Below are 17,493 nucleotides of genomic sequence, written 5' to 3'. Positions count from 1 at the left end.
ATTTTAAAGACTCTGCATTTTAAGTTCAGTGGCCAACCACTGAAGGGTATTGAGCAGGCGAATAAGATCTAAATTGTGTATTTAGGACTTTCCTGGTGGTCCAGTGGCTAAGAATCCACCTGCCAATGCAGGGGTCAAAAGTTCCCTGTGCTAGGAAGATTCCAAGTGCCACAGGACAGCTAAACCCATGCACCATGCCCACTGGGCCTGCACGCCTAGAGCCCGTGCCCCGCAACAAAATAGGCCCTGCTCGCTATAACTAGAGGAAACCCAGGCGCAGCAACAAAGACACAGCGCAGTCAAAATAAACAAACTTTTAAAACATTAAAAAAGTAAACTGCATATTTAAAAACACTGCAGAGTTGGGTGGGGAGAGTGGAAGCAGGGAGACCAGTTAAGGAGGCAATTACAATGGTCCATGAAAAAGAATGCAGTGGCATTACTGATGCAAAACCAGCTGAAATGGTAAACTGCATGGATTCTCAATGAAATTAGGAGGTTGAGTTGACTGGATTTGGTAATGGAGTGAATGTGTAAAACCAGAGTGAAGGAGGGGTAGAGGGTGATTCTTAAGTTCTGGTTTAAACAGCCAGGGGGATGGAGGGCAACTCCCCGAGTAAAGAAGACTGAAGGAAGAGCAGGTTTGAAGGAACGCAGTGGTCAAGGTGGCCATCAACCCTTCCTTACTATGTAGCACCCTGCTGGTGGCGGCTTTATGGGAACTCAGACAACTACAGAAAGTTGTCTCCTGTTGCCAATCATCTGTCCAACCCAAGCAGTCCTGCTGGCCCTACACACACAGCACGTGGTTCAGGAATGGACACAAAAATTAAACAAGGGGAAAGTGCATTTTTCATGTTTTAGGTTCTAATCCATTTTCTCAGTCTAAAAAAGTTGGATCTCAACTGTGCCATCCACAATCAGTAATTATTTTACCCAGCTCTGTGTCAGTCCCACACAGTGTTGTAACATCTACACATCTGGTAACTACATTTCTACCCCATTCTCCAACGTCACTTCCCTAGCGCTGACCAAGACAGACCACTAACGAGCACTAATGTACCAGCAGCTAGGAATTTACTTAATAGTATGATTCATCCTGCCTATGCTTAGAATATGAACCACAGGATATTAAAAGACTTTGTTTATCTACATTTCAGTAAGGTAGTCAACAGACTACAGTAATCCTATGGTCTGTTGCTGTTGTTTAGTTGCTAAGTTGTGTCCACAACCCTTTGGTGACCCCATGGACTGTAGCCCACCAGGCTTCTCTGTCCACAGGATTTTGCAGGCAAGAATACTGGAATGGGTTGCCATTTCCTTCTCAGGGTATCTTCCAGACCTAGGGATCGAACCCACGTCTGCTGCTTGGCAGGCGGATTCTTTACCACTGAGCCACCTGGGAACCCCATCCTATGGTCTTCAGCGCAGTTCAGTGGCTCAGTCGCGTCCGGCTCTGTGCAACCCCATGGCCTGCAGGGCGCCAGGCTGCTCTTGTTACGGTGCATGGGCTGGGCTCTAGAGTGGCTGGCTCTCCAGTCTCAGTGCACAGGCTTACTTGCCCTACTGCATGTGGGATTTTAGTTCCCTGACCAGGAATCAAACCCTCATCCCCTGCATTGGTAGACAAATTCTTAACCACTGGACTACCAGGGAAGTCCCTCTTTTTACTTTTAACTGACTTAAGTTATCTCAGAATCATCTAGGAGTGTAAAGGGCACATACATTCTTTCAACCTGAAATGTGGGAGTAATTAAATAGTGTCCAGTTGACGAGGGAGAGTTAATGCATCTCTCCAAATGCACTCACAGTAATTCTATTAGTTCAGTGGCTACGAAATGTATGCCAACATGAATGCTCTGCTCATACTGTAGAACATTACAGAGGGATAACAATGGCTTACATTATAGGCAAACAGGCAAAACCTATTTTAGTGGAAAAAGATAAAACACAAATTCTTATTAACAACTATTAAAAATCTCAAGCAACTGTGTCACCATCAAAACATGATACACAATTTTTTACAGATAAACCTCCTTCTGGCACTCTACTTACAAAGCTAACCCCAACTGCATAAGTCCATTCCACTCTTTCTGCATCTTTCAAGTTTAGAGTTTAAACATAACTAAGTAACAAAATGGGCTTCCCTGGAGGCTCAGGTGGCAAATAATCTGCCTGCAATTCAGGAGACCTGGGTTTGATCCCTGGGTCGGGAAGATTCCCACGTTGAAGGAAATGGCAACCCACTCCAGTATTCTTGCCTGGAAAATTTCAGACAGAGGAGCCTGGAGGGCTACAGTACATGGGGTCACAAAGAATCGGACACAACTAAGCAAATAACACACACACACATATACACAATTAACAAAACTGACTCAGTCTTTATAAACTCAGAATTTCTGAAAATACTGGCACTAGATATAAAGAAAAGCAATACTAATCTAAATCGCTATTCATATAATTAGCTCATTTTGTTTTGGCTTTTGAACATCTAAAAAGTCTTTACATTACCTTTCTTTGTGATGGAGTACAGAATTCTAGATGGACAGGTTTTGGGTTTTGTTTTGTTTTGTTTTTCATTATTCTTCTGTTTTTTTTCCATTTCAGCTCATTAAAGACCTAGCTCTTTCTCCTCTGGGTTGGACTGTTTCTTTTTTCTTTTTTTGAGTCATGCTGCACAGCATGTGGGATCTTAGCCGCTCATCCAGGGATCTAATCCACATTCCCGGCACTGGAAGTGTGGAGTCTTAACCACTGGACCACCAGGGAAGTCCCAGGTTAAATTGCTTCTAAAGAAATGTCTATCATGATTCGTGTCTTCATTCCTCTACACATATGTCTTTTTTCTTTCTTGGATTATTTTTAGAATTTTTCTGTCACTGGTTTTAAGCAATTTGACCATGTGTAGTTCTTTCTCTTCATGTTTCTTCTGCTTATGGTTCATTTAGCTTCTAGGATCTGTGGATTTATAGTTTTCATCAACTTTGGAAAATTATCAGCCACAATTTCTTCAAATATTTCCCGGCTCCACCCCTCTCTTTTAGGATTCCAACTATATATACATGTGTGTATGCTCAGTCACTTCATTCATATCCGATTCTTTGCGACCCCATGGACTGTAGCCTGCCATGCTCCTCTGTCCATGTGATTCTCCAGGCAAGAATACTGGAGTGGATTGCCAATCCTTCCTCCAGGGGATGTTCCCAACCCAGGGATCAAACCTGTACCTCTTGTGTCTCCTGCATTGGCAGGCAGGTTCTTAACCAGCTGAGCCATCAGGGAAGCCCATGTGTATATATCCGGCCACTTGAGATTTTCCCACAGCCCTCTGATGTTCTGTTTATCTATTTAAGTCTTTTTCCCCATGTTTCATTTGAGTTGTCTATTATTGCATCTTCAAATTTGTCATTCATTTATTCTGCAGTCTAATCTATTAATCCCTATCAGTGTATTTTTTTCATTTCAGACATTGCTGTTTTCATTTCTAGAAGTCTGATTTGGGTCTTTCACATTTTTTATACCTCTCCTTAACATGCTCATTCTTTCTTGTGTTCCTGAACATACGGAGTATATTTATAATAGCTGTTTTAATGTTCTTATTAATTTGAGCATCTGTTTCTACAGATTGACTTTTCTCGTTATGTGGCATATTTTCTTGCTTCTTTGCATGCATGGTAATTTTTAATTGAATGCCAGACACTGTGAAATTTACAGGGTTGAATGCTAGATATATGTATATACACTTTGTGTTCCTGTGAACAGTGCTAAACTGTGTTCTGTGATACAGTTGAGCTATTTGGAAACTATTTGCAAACAGTTTGATCCCTTTGGGTGTTGCTTTGAAGCCTGTTGGGCAGGACCAGAGTAGCATGTGGTTGAGAGCAACTTGGGCCCACTAATGAACCAATATATACCCTTCGCGGGGTGCTCAAACCAAACAGCTTTCTCAATTCTGGCTGTTTGGACCATGACCTATTCCCAGACCTGGGTGAGCACCAGGAATTTTTCTGCTGGCTCCTTTTGGGTGCTTCTTTCCCGGTCTTGGTAGCTTCCTCTCACACTGGTACCAAACAGAACTCAGCTGAGGGACCATGTGGAACCCACCATGCATCTCAGGAGCTCTGTGCAGATATCCTTATGCTGGTACTCAGTCCTGAGAACTCTAGATGCCCCAGTTTCCCCAAAGTCCCTACTCTGTCTCAATTCGGGGAGACTGCCAGGCTTTGTCTGGGTTCCTCCTGATGCTATTGTAGCCTGGAAACTCTCAAGGCAGCAACCCACAAACAAGAATCACCTCATTTGTTTCCCTTCTCTCAGGGATCAGTGTCTTGTGCTGCCTATGGTTCAAGAGCTGACAACTGTTTCACATTTTTTGTTTGTTTTGTTGTTATTATATAAAGTGGGAGGACAAATCCAGATCCTGTTATACCATTAAGCTATATTTTAAGGACAATTTAGAAAATCTGAGACATAGGATTTCTCTGGTAGTCCAGCGGCTAAAACTGAACTCCCAATGCAGGGGACCCAGGTTCAATCCCTGGTCGGGAAACTAGATTCCACATGCTATAACTAAGAACTGGTGCAGTCAAATAAATAAATAAATAAATAAATATTCTTTTAAAAGGTCACATAATTAGGCTTTACTATTCAGTGAGACAGAAATTTTGCCTTCACCCTTAATTTTCTTATAGCAAACTTAAGTGGCAAAAAATGAAAGCACTTAGGACCTACTATTGTTGTTTAGTTGCTCAGTGGTATCTGACTCTTTGCAAACCCATGTACTATAGCCCTCCAGGCCCCTAAGCCCATGGGATTTCCCATGCAAGAATACTGGAGTGGGCTGCCATTTCCTTCTCCAAGAGATTTTCCTGACCCAGCAATCAAGCATGAGTTTCCAGTACTGAGAGGCGGGTTCTTTACCACTGAGCCACCTGGGAAGCCCAGGAACTACTATGAGCCCTATGTTATAACAACAGGATAACCTAGGCTTCATCAGTATGTGGACCAAGAACTTCCAGATGTGCAAGTTGGATTTAGAAAAGGCAGAAGAACCAGAGTTCAAACTGCCAACATCCACTAGACCATAGGAAAGGTAAGAGAATTCCAGAAAAACATCTACTTCTGCTTTATTGACTGCTAAAGTCTTTGCCTGTGTGGATCACAACAAACTGTGGAAAATTCTTAAAGAGAATGGAAAACCAGACCACCTCATCTGCCTCCTGAGAAATCTGTATAGAGGTCAAGAAGTAACAGTTAGAACCGGATATGGAACAACGGACTGGTTCCAACTTGGAAAAGGAGTATATCAGGGTTGTATATAGTCATCCTGCTTATTTAACTTATATGCAGAATACATCATGTGAAATGCTGCACTGAATGAAGTACAGCTGGAATCCAGATTGCAGGGAGAAATATCAATAATCTCAGACAGGCAGATGATACCACCCTTATGGCAGAAAGCAAAGAGGAACTAAAGGGCTTCTTGATGAAGGTAAAAAGATAGTGAAAAAGCTGGCTTAAAACTCAACATTTACAAAATTAAGATCATGGCATCTGGTCCCATCACTTCATGGCAAATAGATGGGGAAACAATGGAAATAGTGACAGACTTTATTTTCTTGGGTTCCAAAATCACTGCTGATGGTGACTGCAGCCGTGAAATTAAGATGCTTGCTCCCTGGAAGAAAAGCTATGACAAACCTAGACAGCACTTTAAAAAGCAGAGACATTACTTTGCCAACAAAGGTCCATCTAGTCAAAGCTATGGTTTTTCCAGTAGTCATGTATGGATGTGAGAGTTGGACTATAAAGAAAGCTGAGCACCAAAGAACTGATGCTTTAAAAAAAAAAAAAAAAAGAACTGATGCTTTTGAACTGTGGTATTGGAGAAGACTCTTGAGAGTCCCTTGGACGGCAAGGAGACCAAAGCAGTCGCTAGTAAAGGAAATCAGTCTTGAATGTTCATTGAAAGGACTGATGCTGAAGCTACAGCTCCAATACTTTGGCCATCTGATGAGAAGAACTGAATCATTGGAAAAGTCTCTGACGATGGGAAAGACTGAAGGCAGGAAGAGAAGGGGACAACAGAGGACAAAACAGTTGGATGGCATCACTGACTTGATGAACACGAGTTTGAGCAAACTCCGGGAGTTGGTGAAGGACAGGGAGGCCTGGTGTGCTGCAGTCCATGGGGTCGCAAAGAGTCAGACACGACTGAGCCACTGAACAACCCTGCTGCCCAGGATGGAGGAGGAAGGGTAATTTTCTTTTTTTAAGCATTGATATTTAAAAGTTGCTATTTACTTTCTTTTTTTATTAAATATGAACATTCCAAAAATTATTTACAGAAAAAAAGTGAAATTTTGCAACCCTAACATAAAGTCGTATCTAACAAGTCTAAAATTCATTTTTCTGTGCAGCAAAAGTCAACTATAAAAAAGTCACTTCTTTCAGCTTGAAATTTTTTCTTAAAAAAAGATAAAGCACTGTAACTTATCTAAAGGGCAATCATGGTGACTGGTAGCATGTGGCAATTAAAAAAAAAGAAAAAACTATGGATACTGCTTTTTATCACCACCTACCACAGTTGTCATCCAAAATTCTAAAAGCTGACATTTAACTTGGCCTGGCAAAGAAACCTGGTTTTTTAATGACCTAATGCTAAATCAAACCATGTTTTTTCCCTTATATAGTAATAATTTGTAGGCAAAACACAGCAGGTTTAACACTTCCCTCGTTAGAAAATGCTGCCCATTTCACTCAACTTTAAAATTCTATAGGCATTCTTGTCTTTTTGCTATTCATTCCTCAACCCCCCAAACAATAACCACCACCCTAACAGCAGCCCAAATAATAATTACAGTGAAAAAGCAAATGCTAAGACTATGTCATTGGAGTAGTTATTTAATCTCTCCAAGCCTCAGTTTCCACTTTTTCGAAATGGGGATAAAAGTACAACCCACAGAATTTAATGAAATAAAGCAAGTCTAGTGCCACAGTCTAAACTCTATGCTGAGAAGGTCCAGGACACTTCAGCAAACTCCCAGGAGAGATGAAGGATATTTTAAATGGAAGGAAACACGGAAATACTCACTACATGCTAAGAACTGCCCAAACTATTACACTAGGGTGGTTTAGAGTTTTTAACATTTGATTGCAGTACATTCCTTTATGACATCATATCTTTGGGCAGCTGGGTTTTCAGTGGTTTCTCTGACTAAAAAACAAAACAAAACAAAACACTTCCACTCCAAAGTCAATGCGGAACAGGCAGTGAGGGTGGTGCTGTTCAGTTCAATCTGGTGCCAAGGTTTGAAAAGCTGTTCAGTGCTTAGCAGGCACCCCAAACTTTGAGTAAATAATTGTGGTTATTTACGAACAAAGTAAATTATTTTCAATTTCTTGGCATCATTTTTTCCAAACAGCTACTAAAGTTGTTGGGATGTAAATGTTTATTATTTGGACCTAACTACTTAATGAACATAACAGTGACTTAAGGGTGCTGTTAAAAACTTAATGAGACCCCAAGATGCCATGAGACAAGAGAGTTTAGGCACCTCTGGCTTAATGTTGGACTAGCAGAGTAACTTTCAGTAAATGGCAATTATGACTCCTTCACAGTATGCAGTTTCACTTCACGTTCTGTGACAGAGATCTGGAGAATACTGTCCTAAAGTTTTATGGCTCATGTTTCCATGATAAGACAAAAGAGAGGGAAAAAAAATGAGGTAGACAAAAAGCTTAGACTAACAGCCTGGGGTAAAACTATGTCCAGAGTTAAGGCCTGAAAATAATCTTGCCACTAGGCAGATAAAAGCAATTAATCCTTCCTACCACATCAGCATGTGATACCAAAGAACAGAAGCTCTCCTTTTAAGAGTCAGGAATTTATATCAACAATTTACATCCCCATCTTTTAAACAGGTGATTCATAAATTCTATTTTGAGCATCATCCTCCATTTCCTCTGGGCTGACCTTCTCTTTACTCCATCTTCTATTTAGGATACAATTATAAAGCAAATTATTTCCCTTTACAGAAACATGAGATGGGCTGAAAAACAACAAGATAGCCTGTGCATTTTATGCATCTGTCTGTCTGACTGGCTCCTTGTCCTTCCCTCGTGATGGTCTTTTCATGTGTCTAACCGTATAAAGAGGAGAAAAACTGAACTCCACACAAAACTGACAGATGTCTTCTTTTATCTCTTACTACATTACATTAGTTCCAAGAAGAAATATGTAGTGTTATAACTTGTTAACCATCACACTTGCTGCTTATGCTGTTTCAGCACAGTATACTAGTCACAGCTGATACCCTGGGTCACTGCTCCACAGACACCAAATTTTCAGTTCAACTGAATATTTTTCTGAACTGGTAATTTTAAAAAACGACTAACACTAAAAATGAGCATGCTACTAAAAAGCATATTAACTATTATCTAAGAATGTTTCAGAAGGTTGTTAAATACATGCAATGAAAGAAATAACAAAATGTTTTTCTACCTAAATAGAAAAGTAATTTTAAAACAAACTGTTAATCGTACTTATGAAGTTATAAACAACATTCATCACAGATTTTAACTGGCATTTCAGAAAAACCTTAATGATGTGGTTAATAGTTAATGCTAATAGTTAAAACTTCCAACAGAATTTTTCAGTAACAAATCCAAACAACATGTTAATATATGTGTTTTAAATCAGCAATTTGGTCAACCAGCAGTTCTTTAAAAGATACAGAATCAATTTTATACGAAAAGGTACAACACTTTCAACACAGAATACTATAATATAGTTTAGGTAAGTCTTCCCCCATGCCACTTATTTAATAATCATTTATTCTGCAATACAGGTAAGATACTGAACTAAACACTAGGGATACAAACATTACAATGAGATCTGGGCCTTTCCCTCAAGGAGTGCAGCATTGAGACACAGAAACTTCAAGTTTCCCATTCTGTGATGTTCCCGTAGACTGAAAGTGCTACGGGAACATCGGCACTTGGTTCAGGCTGAGTTCTAAGAAAATTCATTACTGACGCCATGTACGTGTGTGTGCTCAGTTGTGTCCAACTCTTTGCGACCCCATGGACTGTAGCCCACCATGGGATTTTCCAGGCAAGAGTACTGGAGTGGGGTGCCATTCTGACCCCACAGTAGACAACGACAGCGTTAAAATTCTGGAAACATGGTCATTTTTGGATAAAATCTGCAAGCCAGAAAAGTTATGCCATAATCTATCATAAGAAAGCCTACATAAACCATGCTCAGAAACAGTCATCGCAATCTAATTATATCAGAACCTCTGGCTGGAGCCCAGGCATCACTATTTGTAAATTGTAATGTGCATCCAGAGCTGAAAGACACTGGTTCACTGACTGATTAAGTCGTAGTATCAGGACTGATTTAACATTTTTATCAACATGAAGACAGGACTGGACTGATTAGTGGATACCCAGGCCCTAAGAGGATCCAGGAACTGATTTTCACTCGCACCCTATTTTTTAACGTATGCCAGTAATTGGAAAGACGACATTTCATGGTGGGTATCTCATGGCACTTCTGGCCTATGCCAAGAAAAGTAAGTGACTAATCTTTAACGATATGTATGGCCTAAGATGTCTAACTGTTTAAACTTTAGAGCTGGACAACTGGAGCCAATAGAAGTCATAAACTTTGGGTACCAGAAGGCTGAGTCCTGCTAGGATCACTTCCACCACTGTATACAAGCATACAGAGAGCAATGAAGGCAGCACAAAAAAAGCATTCACCTTGTGATAAAGACTAAAGTTCACAAGATTCAGGGAAGGAAGACACAAGAATAAGAAGGAGGGGGTGGGTGGGGCAGATTCTTCTGGAAGGAAGAAGACTCCTGAAGCTGGAACTGACTGGCTTTGACTGGAAAGATAGAAAAAAGCATTCCATCATTCCAGGAAGAAAGGATGACGAGGGCTGGAAAAAGAACAATACTTTGGGAGGGTGCTAAGGTAACACCAGTCTCCCTTAAAGGAGGTCAACAGTGAATTATGGGGTGGGGCCAAATGATGGAAGGCCTCAATTGACAGGCTGAGGAGTTTGAACTTACTCTTACTGAAAAATGGGGTAACATTTTGGTTAAATATCAAAAATGATTTTAGAAGATTCTTCTGGTAGATTAACATGCAAGATGCACTGAAATTCAAAGGGCTAAGAAAGATGAAGATAAATAGAACAAGTCAGTATTTTCCCAGCACAATTCCCTGGGTACATTTTTTTTTTTGTATTCAAAAAAAAGTGAAGGTTTTAAAAATGAACATTCTACAGCACAGTACACATCTTGGTAGCATTCAGACTAGAATGTCAATTTTACAAGTCAAATGATTTATAAAAAGGTCTGTTAGCTCTTAAATATTAATATTTTAAATATTAAATTTTACAATAGAAAAGCTAATGACATACTCAGAAAATTAAATATCCATTTATGTGAGCTCTATAGAGAGAGGCAACATTCAAAGTTTTCTTCTCCTGAAAACCATTACTTATATATACAGTCTAAAGCTAATGAAAATAGAGTTAATAAGTAGTAAAGACAATGTTTTTAATATTCTTTTTCTTAATATGAACGCTAACTTAAAAAATGGGCTTCCTGGATGACGCAGTGGTAAAGAATAAGCCTGCCAATGCAGGAGACACAAGACATGCAGGTTTAATTCCTGGGTGGGGAAGATCCCCTGGAGTAGAAAATGGCAACCCACTCTAGTATTTTTGCCTGGAGAATTACAAGGACAGAAGAGCCTGGGGTGCTCTAGTCCAAGGGGTCACAAAGAGTCATTCACAACTGAGCACACTGCCAGCAATGCCAAAATGGATAGCTGGGGAGTTAACTTTTTTTTTTAAACCATTATTTGGCATAAAAGAGGACTGCTGGAGGTTTGGAATTAAGATTATCCTTAGGCTTCCTGACCTATAGGTAATAAATACTTTGCAGCCAGAAATTCCACTTCCTAGTATTACTAACAATCACCATTAAAGAAACATTTAGAATTTAGACAAATTAGGAAACCACCAAAACACAAGCAGCTGAAAAGTGTTTCATATGCTAAGACAAACCTTTTCCCCATAGACAGTCTTTGATCTAGATAGAATTCATCAGTATGAGATTTGTAGTACAAAGAAACATACTTTGCAAATTAACACTGTAGCAAGCAACAGTTTGGTTGATTTAAGTATAAATAACAATGTAAACGAACTAAGTCCTGACTGATTGTAACACATGCTACTAATTGTTTCTTAGAAAACATATAACCTCTTCCTGTTCACTAAAACCATGTTACTGTATTTACCAAAAAATACGTATTTCTTATACTTTGTTCTTTGCTTAAGATTTTCCATTATGTCACTATGTCCACAATCAGGGTAAAATTTTATTATTTTTGAGTATTAAGATCAGGTTTAACTGATCATAATATTCTGCATGTTAATATTCTGTATATAAATATTACAGTCTTCAGCCTTTCCCTACCAAATCTGGAGAAACTTTAATGCTCATGGGTTTATAGTTGTAAGTATGACTTTCAAATGTTATTTTTAACTTTTAAAAATATGACCAATATCCAAATTGATCCTACATAGCAAAAACATAATATAGAACAAGTAGTTATCACAAGAAAGCCTCTAACAATAATCACATTTGAAATAATCCCAAACTGAAGTTACCTGTCAAAATCTTATACTAAAAAATGTAATATTCAAATTAATATTTATATTTTTAATCTCATCCATCTGCCCACAAAATAACCCAAACCTTACTAATCTATTATTTTTCCTGTGCTGCAGTAGTCCTTTTCTTTAAAATAAACTATCTTAACCAATATGAAATCAAGCACCTACCTTACATGAAAATTTAAAGGTTGTTTAAAATTTTCTTAATGAAAATATAAGAGCCTCATCATAATATATTCCAAAAATATTAAACAAATATCAGGTATAAGAAATTCTGTTCATTCTGCAAAAATGTCAAGCAAGCTGTTTTACAAGTTTACATGATATGCTATACATTGCAACTGTATTTTTTTGGAAAGAAAGATTTACTTTTAGAAGCAGCAGCAGAACCCAAGAAAGCAAAAATCTGTACCCAAACTGGCATCTCTCCCCACCCTCATCAAAAACCTGCAGCAGGCAAAGAAAACTTTGAAAAACAATAAGGTCTGGTTAAAAGGAAATAAAAGCATGACCTGTGAGGTGAAATACAATGAGGGGGTTATCAGAATCTTCTTTTGAAAAAAAGAAAAAAAAAAAAAAAAGGTTGAATCTGAATTATTGCAAGCAAACAGATCCTGATCAGCTGGGTTGAGAGAGAAGACTTACAGAGCACCGCTACAGCCCCAGACTCGAACATGAGACATTCTTCCTTATGCCTGGTTTCCACTATGAGGCTGAAAGGTGGGGGATCCAATTTGTGATAGATCCGAAATCCTTTGCTGAACGCCATTCTCCTTTCTTCGGAGGCAGCCCTGTGAAAATCAAGCAAAGCAAATAAAGCTAATGTTTCCTTCTGCAGCAAGGACTGCAAGCCATCCCGAAGTCCTCCCCTGCTAGGTTTTGATGGGGGGGGGGGTGGGGTGGAGCGGAGGGGGTGCGGAGAGAGCTCAGGGACAGAATGGTTTATTCCAAAAGATAAGTCGTCACTTAATTTTTTACCGAAAAGCAAGAGGGAAAGCGGTCTCACAGCAAGGCAAGACAGGGTTCTCATATCACTCCAAGTTCCAAGAACGGTTTGGTTAAGATGAGTTTCCCCTTTCTGTTTACCAAAAAGGAAAAAAAAATGAGTCTATTTTCGCTCGGGAGTGGTTTATCAGCTTTCTGCTTCGGGATTTCTCACTGCCGTTTGAAAGGGAAAACGATTCGGAAACTTCAAACCGATCCCCTGGGCTGGGGGGCGCGGGGGAGGAGACGAAGGTGGGGAGGAGACGAAGGTGGGAAGGAAGGTGAACAGGGCTGATTCAAAGCTCCTTAGGAGTGAGAGAAGGGAAAGGATTATCCGACACCACAGGAGCTCCCGGGGCGGGGAGCGGCGGTGAAGAGAAGCCGCACAAGCCCAAGCCCGGGGCACCGCCGCTGACGGGTCCGGGGGCCGGTAAATATCAATGGCCACCCGGGGTGGGGAGAAGAGTGACGACTCGGGACTGGACCGGGGCTCCTCGGGGGGTCCCGGGCCGTCGACAGCCCGGAAAGCGGCTCCTTCTCAGGCCAGGACGCAAGCGCCTGAGCAGCCCCATCCCTCCATTAAACGCCAGAAGAGACGACCCGGCGCTCAGACGGACTTGCTGCCTTTCCCGCGGGCAGGCGCGCTGACAGCCGCTGTCACCTCAGTCATCCCTCCGCCCGGCGCGGCGCCCCGCATAAACCCGGCGGTCCCCCACCCACCCTGCCTGCCCTCCCGTACCCGGGCTGCCGGCGGTGGCCGCTCACCGCTGCCGCTCGGGCTGCGGAGGCGGAGACTGCTCCGGGAAGCGCCGGCCCGCGAGCCCCGCAGCGGGTGGGTCTGGCCGCAGCCGCTCCCCGCCCCCCCACAGGCCGGCTGTCTCACCTCTTCCTCCGGCTCCTCCTCCTCCTTCCGCGGCCGCCGCCGCCGCAACCGTCACTTCCGCTCCGGCGCGTCCATCTCTTCCGCATTGCGCCGCGGCCGAGGGGCGGAAGGCCCGCCCCTTTAGCGGGGAAGGGGCGGGGTGTCGTGGGAGGTCCCGCCCCACTCCCTGACTGCCCCCGCGGGTCGCTTAGCCGTGAGCTGCCCGCCGCCTCCGCGCGCAGCGACCTTCGCTTCGGGCGGCGTGTTTCCCCAGGCGGCGGCTGCAGGTCCCACCGCTGAGGATGCCGGGAGAGCGAGGATGCGGCCTCCCCCGCCTGCCCTCGCTTGGTCTCCTCAGAGCTTACCGACCCTCCCCTGGGGTGCCGGGGAGGGACTCTGAGGAAAAACTTCGGGGGCTTGCCCCAGTAGGGTGTCAGGACCACCCCGCGCCTCCCGCACCGGCCTAACGGGCTCGGGGTTAGGCCTGGGGACGGCAGCACGCCGGCCAAGCGGGCAGCGCCTGAAGAGCTGTCCATGGTGTCTCACGGCGTCTGGGTAGGTAGCAGAAGAGCTGGTTGCCCGCTTTGGAACAGCTGTTTGCTGCAGTTTTCTTGTGTATTCTGGAGCTCTCAGGAGCACCGTAAAAGAGTTGTCTGCTGTCTGAAATCACAAGCCAGGATCTCGAGACTTCCACACGGCCGTACTGAGGCCCAGGCAGTAGCTCTGGGTCGTCACCCGATGGCGAATAGCTCTCGCCAACCGTGTAATTTCACAGCTCAGGGCATCTTATCATTTCACCCTATCCTCATTTTTCAACAAAGCATGCTTCCTGGATAACATCAGTTTGCCCTATGGACTTCTCAGTCCATTTCCACTTAATAGACCTAAACTTGGGAATGAAGTCAAAACCCACAGGGTCAAAAGGAATTGGAATAAACTCAAAAGAACTCCGCACCTCGGGAAATCATTTCCTCTTGCTTTCCTCTTTCTTTGCCCCTTCCCCTTCTTGTTTTTATTAACAACAAAAGCAGAATTTAAATTTAGTGTATTGCACAAGATCATTTTCTCCTCCAGGCCCTGTCATGTGACTTAACATTTTTTCATCCATTTTAAAGAAGCTGAAACCATCCAGGTTTCAGGATACCAAAGTAGCTATAAATCATAAGCAAAGAAACCACTTCTTTTATGGAAGGAAATATGCAAAGACACTTGGGTTTAGTTTGAGGACCGGAGGGGATTTCTCTCATTTAGTACCATCTCCTTAGAAAAACTGTTTTTGCTCTTTGTAGTGCTTTCTAACTGGAGAAGGCAATGGCACCCCACTCCAGTACTCTTGCCTGGAAAATCCCATGGACAGAGGAGCCTGGTAGGCTGCAGTCCATGGGGTCGCTAAGAGTCGGACACGACTGAGCGACTTCCCTTTCACTTTTCACTTTCATGCATTGGAGAAGGAAATGGCAACCCACTCCAGTGTTCTTGCCTGGAGAATCCCAGGGACGAGGGAGCCTGGTGGGCTGCTGTCTATGGGGTCATACAGAGTCGGACACGACTGAAGCGACTTAGCAGCAGCAGCAGCAGCAGCAGCAGTGCTTTCTAACAGTAGCCTCAGAACTAAACTCATTAAGACACTCTACTGGTCCATGGTTGCTTTTTTTTCCCTCTCCAGAAGAATCTATTTCTTTTATGGCCACACCCTGTGGCATGCAGGATCTTAGTTCCCTGAGATCAGGGAGTGAACTGAATGTGGCTGTTAAAACCGCAGCCAGTTTTAACCACTGAACCACGGGGGAAGTAACCAGAAGAATCCATTTCGATTGGAGGTTGCACTGGACAGAGAAAAATGAAATAGGAGTGAGTGAGAGTGGACTTTTTTCTTTTTTGCCTTTCTAGGTATATTACTCAGAGAAGGCAATGGCACCCCACTCCAGTACTCTTGCCTGGAAAATCCCTTGGATGGAGGAGCCTGGTAGGCTGCAATCCATGGGGTTGCTAAGAGTCAGACATGACTGAGTGACTTCACTTTCACTTTTCACTTTTATGCACTGGAGAAGGAAATGGCAACCCACTCCAGTGTTCTTGCCTGGAGAATCCCAGGGACGGGGGAGCCTGGTGGGCTGCTGTCTATGGGGTCGCACAGAGTCAGACATGACTGAAGCGACTTAGCAGCAGCAGCAGGTATATTACTTGTATAGCCCCAAAGGAATAGCAGATAGATAGGCACCAGAAAAACTTATGGAAGGTTATGCCTTCAGGAAATGTGTTGATGTAGTTGAGTATGATGCTGGCAAGTTGTTCTTTTTCTTTATGACAGCTGAGACCCAGAAAAGTTAACTTGTTAAAAATTACTCAGTGTGATGATAAAATTTTTTTAAAAAATTAAAAGAACAAACAAAAAAATTACTCACTTTGAAGTAGGGTTGGGACCACCAACCAAACTTGCCCACTCCATATCAGTGCTAGGTTCTTTTCAATGATCTGCCTATTCCTGATTCCTTTGGATTTCAACTAAGGACATTTAGGTCAACATTTCTTGGTTCTGGGTCTGATTTGCTGCTTTTTTCTTTAAATTAGACTGGACTCTTTTTCAAGAGTTGTCAGAAGGCCACAGCTTTACCAAATCCTTTCAAAACAGATCATTGTAGTCATGAAATAAGCACATGCTCAGGGTTTAAAAACATACTTATGTTAGTCGCTCAGTCATGTCTGACTCTGCAACTTCACGGTCTGTCCATAGAATTCTCCAGGCAAGAATACTGGAGTGGGTAGCCATTCTCCAGATCTTCCCAACCCAGGGATGGAACCCAGGTCTGCCTACATTGCAGGCAGATTCTTTAAAAACATAAGTGCCATTTTATCAGTGACTTTTAAAAACCGTCACTCCTTGTTTATCTTGTCTTTTATTTGTACTTCTGTATTACAACACTTGAAAGTAGCTGGCCAAATTGTCACCAAATTTGAAGTTTGGAATGGGCTGACTTTAAAATACAGGTTAAATGGCATATACAAACTTCTCAGTGAAGTCCTAAGGGCCTAGGGAGATGGGCTGACAAAATCTTGACCCTTGAAAATGAACAGCGAGGCCTGTGGTTGAATGAAAAATACTACCTCCTAAAGATATCCACATCCCCCAGAACATGTGAATATTAATTTATGGGGAAAACAAGTCTCTGTAGATATGTTTGTGTTAAGGATTTTGAAGTTACTTTGGATTATCTGGGTATTCCCTAAATGCAATCACAAATGTCCTTATAAGACAGCAGAGGGAGACTTGACACACATACATGCATACACTTACACACACAGAGACAGTATGAAGACAGAGGTAGCAACTGCAGCAATGTGGCCACTAGCCAAGGGATGTCAGCGGCCACCAGAAGGCAGGGAAGATTCTTCCCTGGAGTCTTAGAAGGGAGCACGGTTCTGCAAATATCTTCATTTCAAGCCTCTGGATGCCAGGACTGTGAGGAAATGAATTTCTGCTGTTTTAAACTACACTGTTTGTGGTAATTTGTTACAGCAGCCACAGACAGCTATATAAGACAATGTAACTTTCCATCAGGAGAGAAACTGAGATCAGTAAAACAACCCGATAGATGTTTAAGACAGCTCCCATAGCTTCGATGAATTGAAGGCAAACACTATGATTTTTAGGGATTTCCCTGGTGGTCCAGTGGTTAAGAATCTGCATTTCCAGTGCAGGGGGCATGGGTTCCATCCCTTGTCAGGGCACTAAGATCCCACATGCCAAAAAAAAAAAAAACAAAACCCAACGTGATTTTTAAATGTTGGGTTTTGACCAAATTATTCTCCCATGGACAATTCCCTATATCAGGTTGAAATATACATTTGTTGTTTCTTTAGAAATGATTGATTACCCCAATAACATAAAAAATATACCATATGCTACAAGCTATGAATTTTGACATATCTACCACGTATATTAATAGTA

The 17,493-nt window shown here is 42.3% G+C and overlaps 1 protein-coding gene across 15 annotated transcripts in view; it reads right to left on the bottom strand.

The window, feature by feature from the left end:
- SYNJ1 (synaptojanin 1) overlaps positions 1-13,666 on the bottom strand; it is a 91,078-nt gene extending 77,412 nt beyond the window's left edge. For 12 of the 15 annotated variants that reach the window (XM_061415757.1, XM_061416189.1, XM_061416103.1 and 9 more), the window contains exons 1-2: positions 13,566-13,666; positions 12,344-12,489 (exon numbers count right to left, since the gene is read on the bottom strand). In XM_061415757.1, coding sequence (XP_061271741.1) covers positions 12,344-12,489; positions 13,566-13,651 — 232 coding nt within the window. In that variant the 5' untranslated portion in view covers positions 13,652-13,666. Of the gene's footprint in view, positions 1-12,343; positions 12,490-13,421; positions 13,540-13,565 lie in introns of those variants that run through there. The other 3 variants (XM_061416441.1, XM_061416520.1, XM_061416597.1) reach the window with 2 other exon arrangements.
- Positions 13,667-17,493: the final 3,827 nt, after the last annotated feature.

Source organism: Bos javanicus, chromosome 1 (genome assembly GCF_032452875.1).
Source record: "Bos javanicus breed banteng chromosome 1, ARS-OSU_banteng_1.0, whole genome shotgun sequence".
Classification (NCBI taxonomy): domain Eukaryota; kingdom Metazoa; phylum Chordata; class Mammalia; order Artiodactyla; family Bovidae; genus Bos; species Bos javanicus.
Note: the sequence above shows the minus strand (reverse complement) of the source record. Positions and strands in the feature narration are given on the sequence as shown.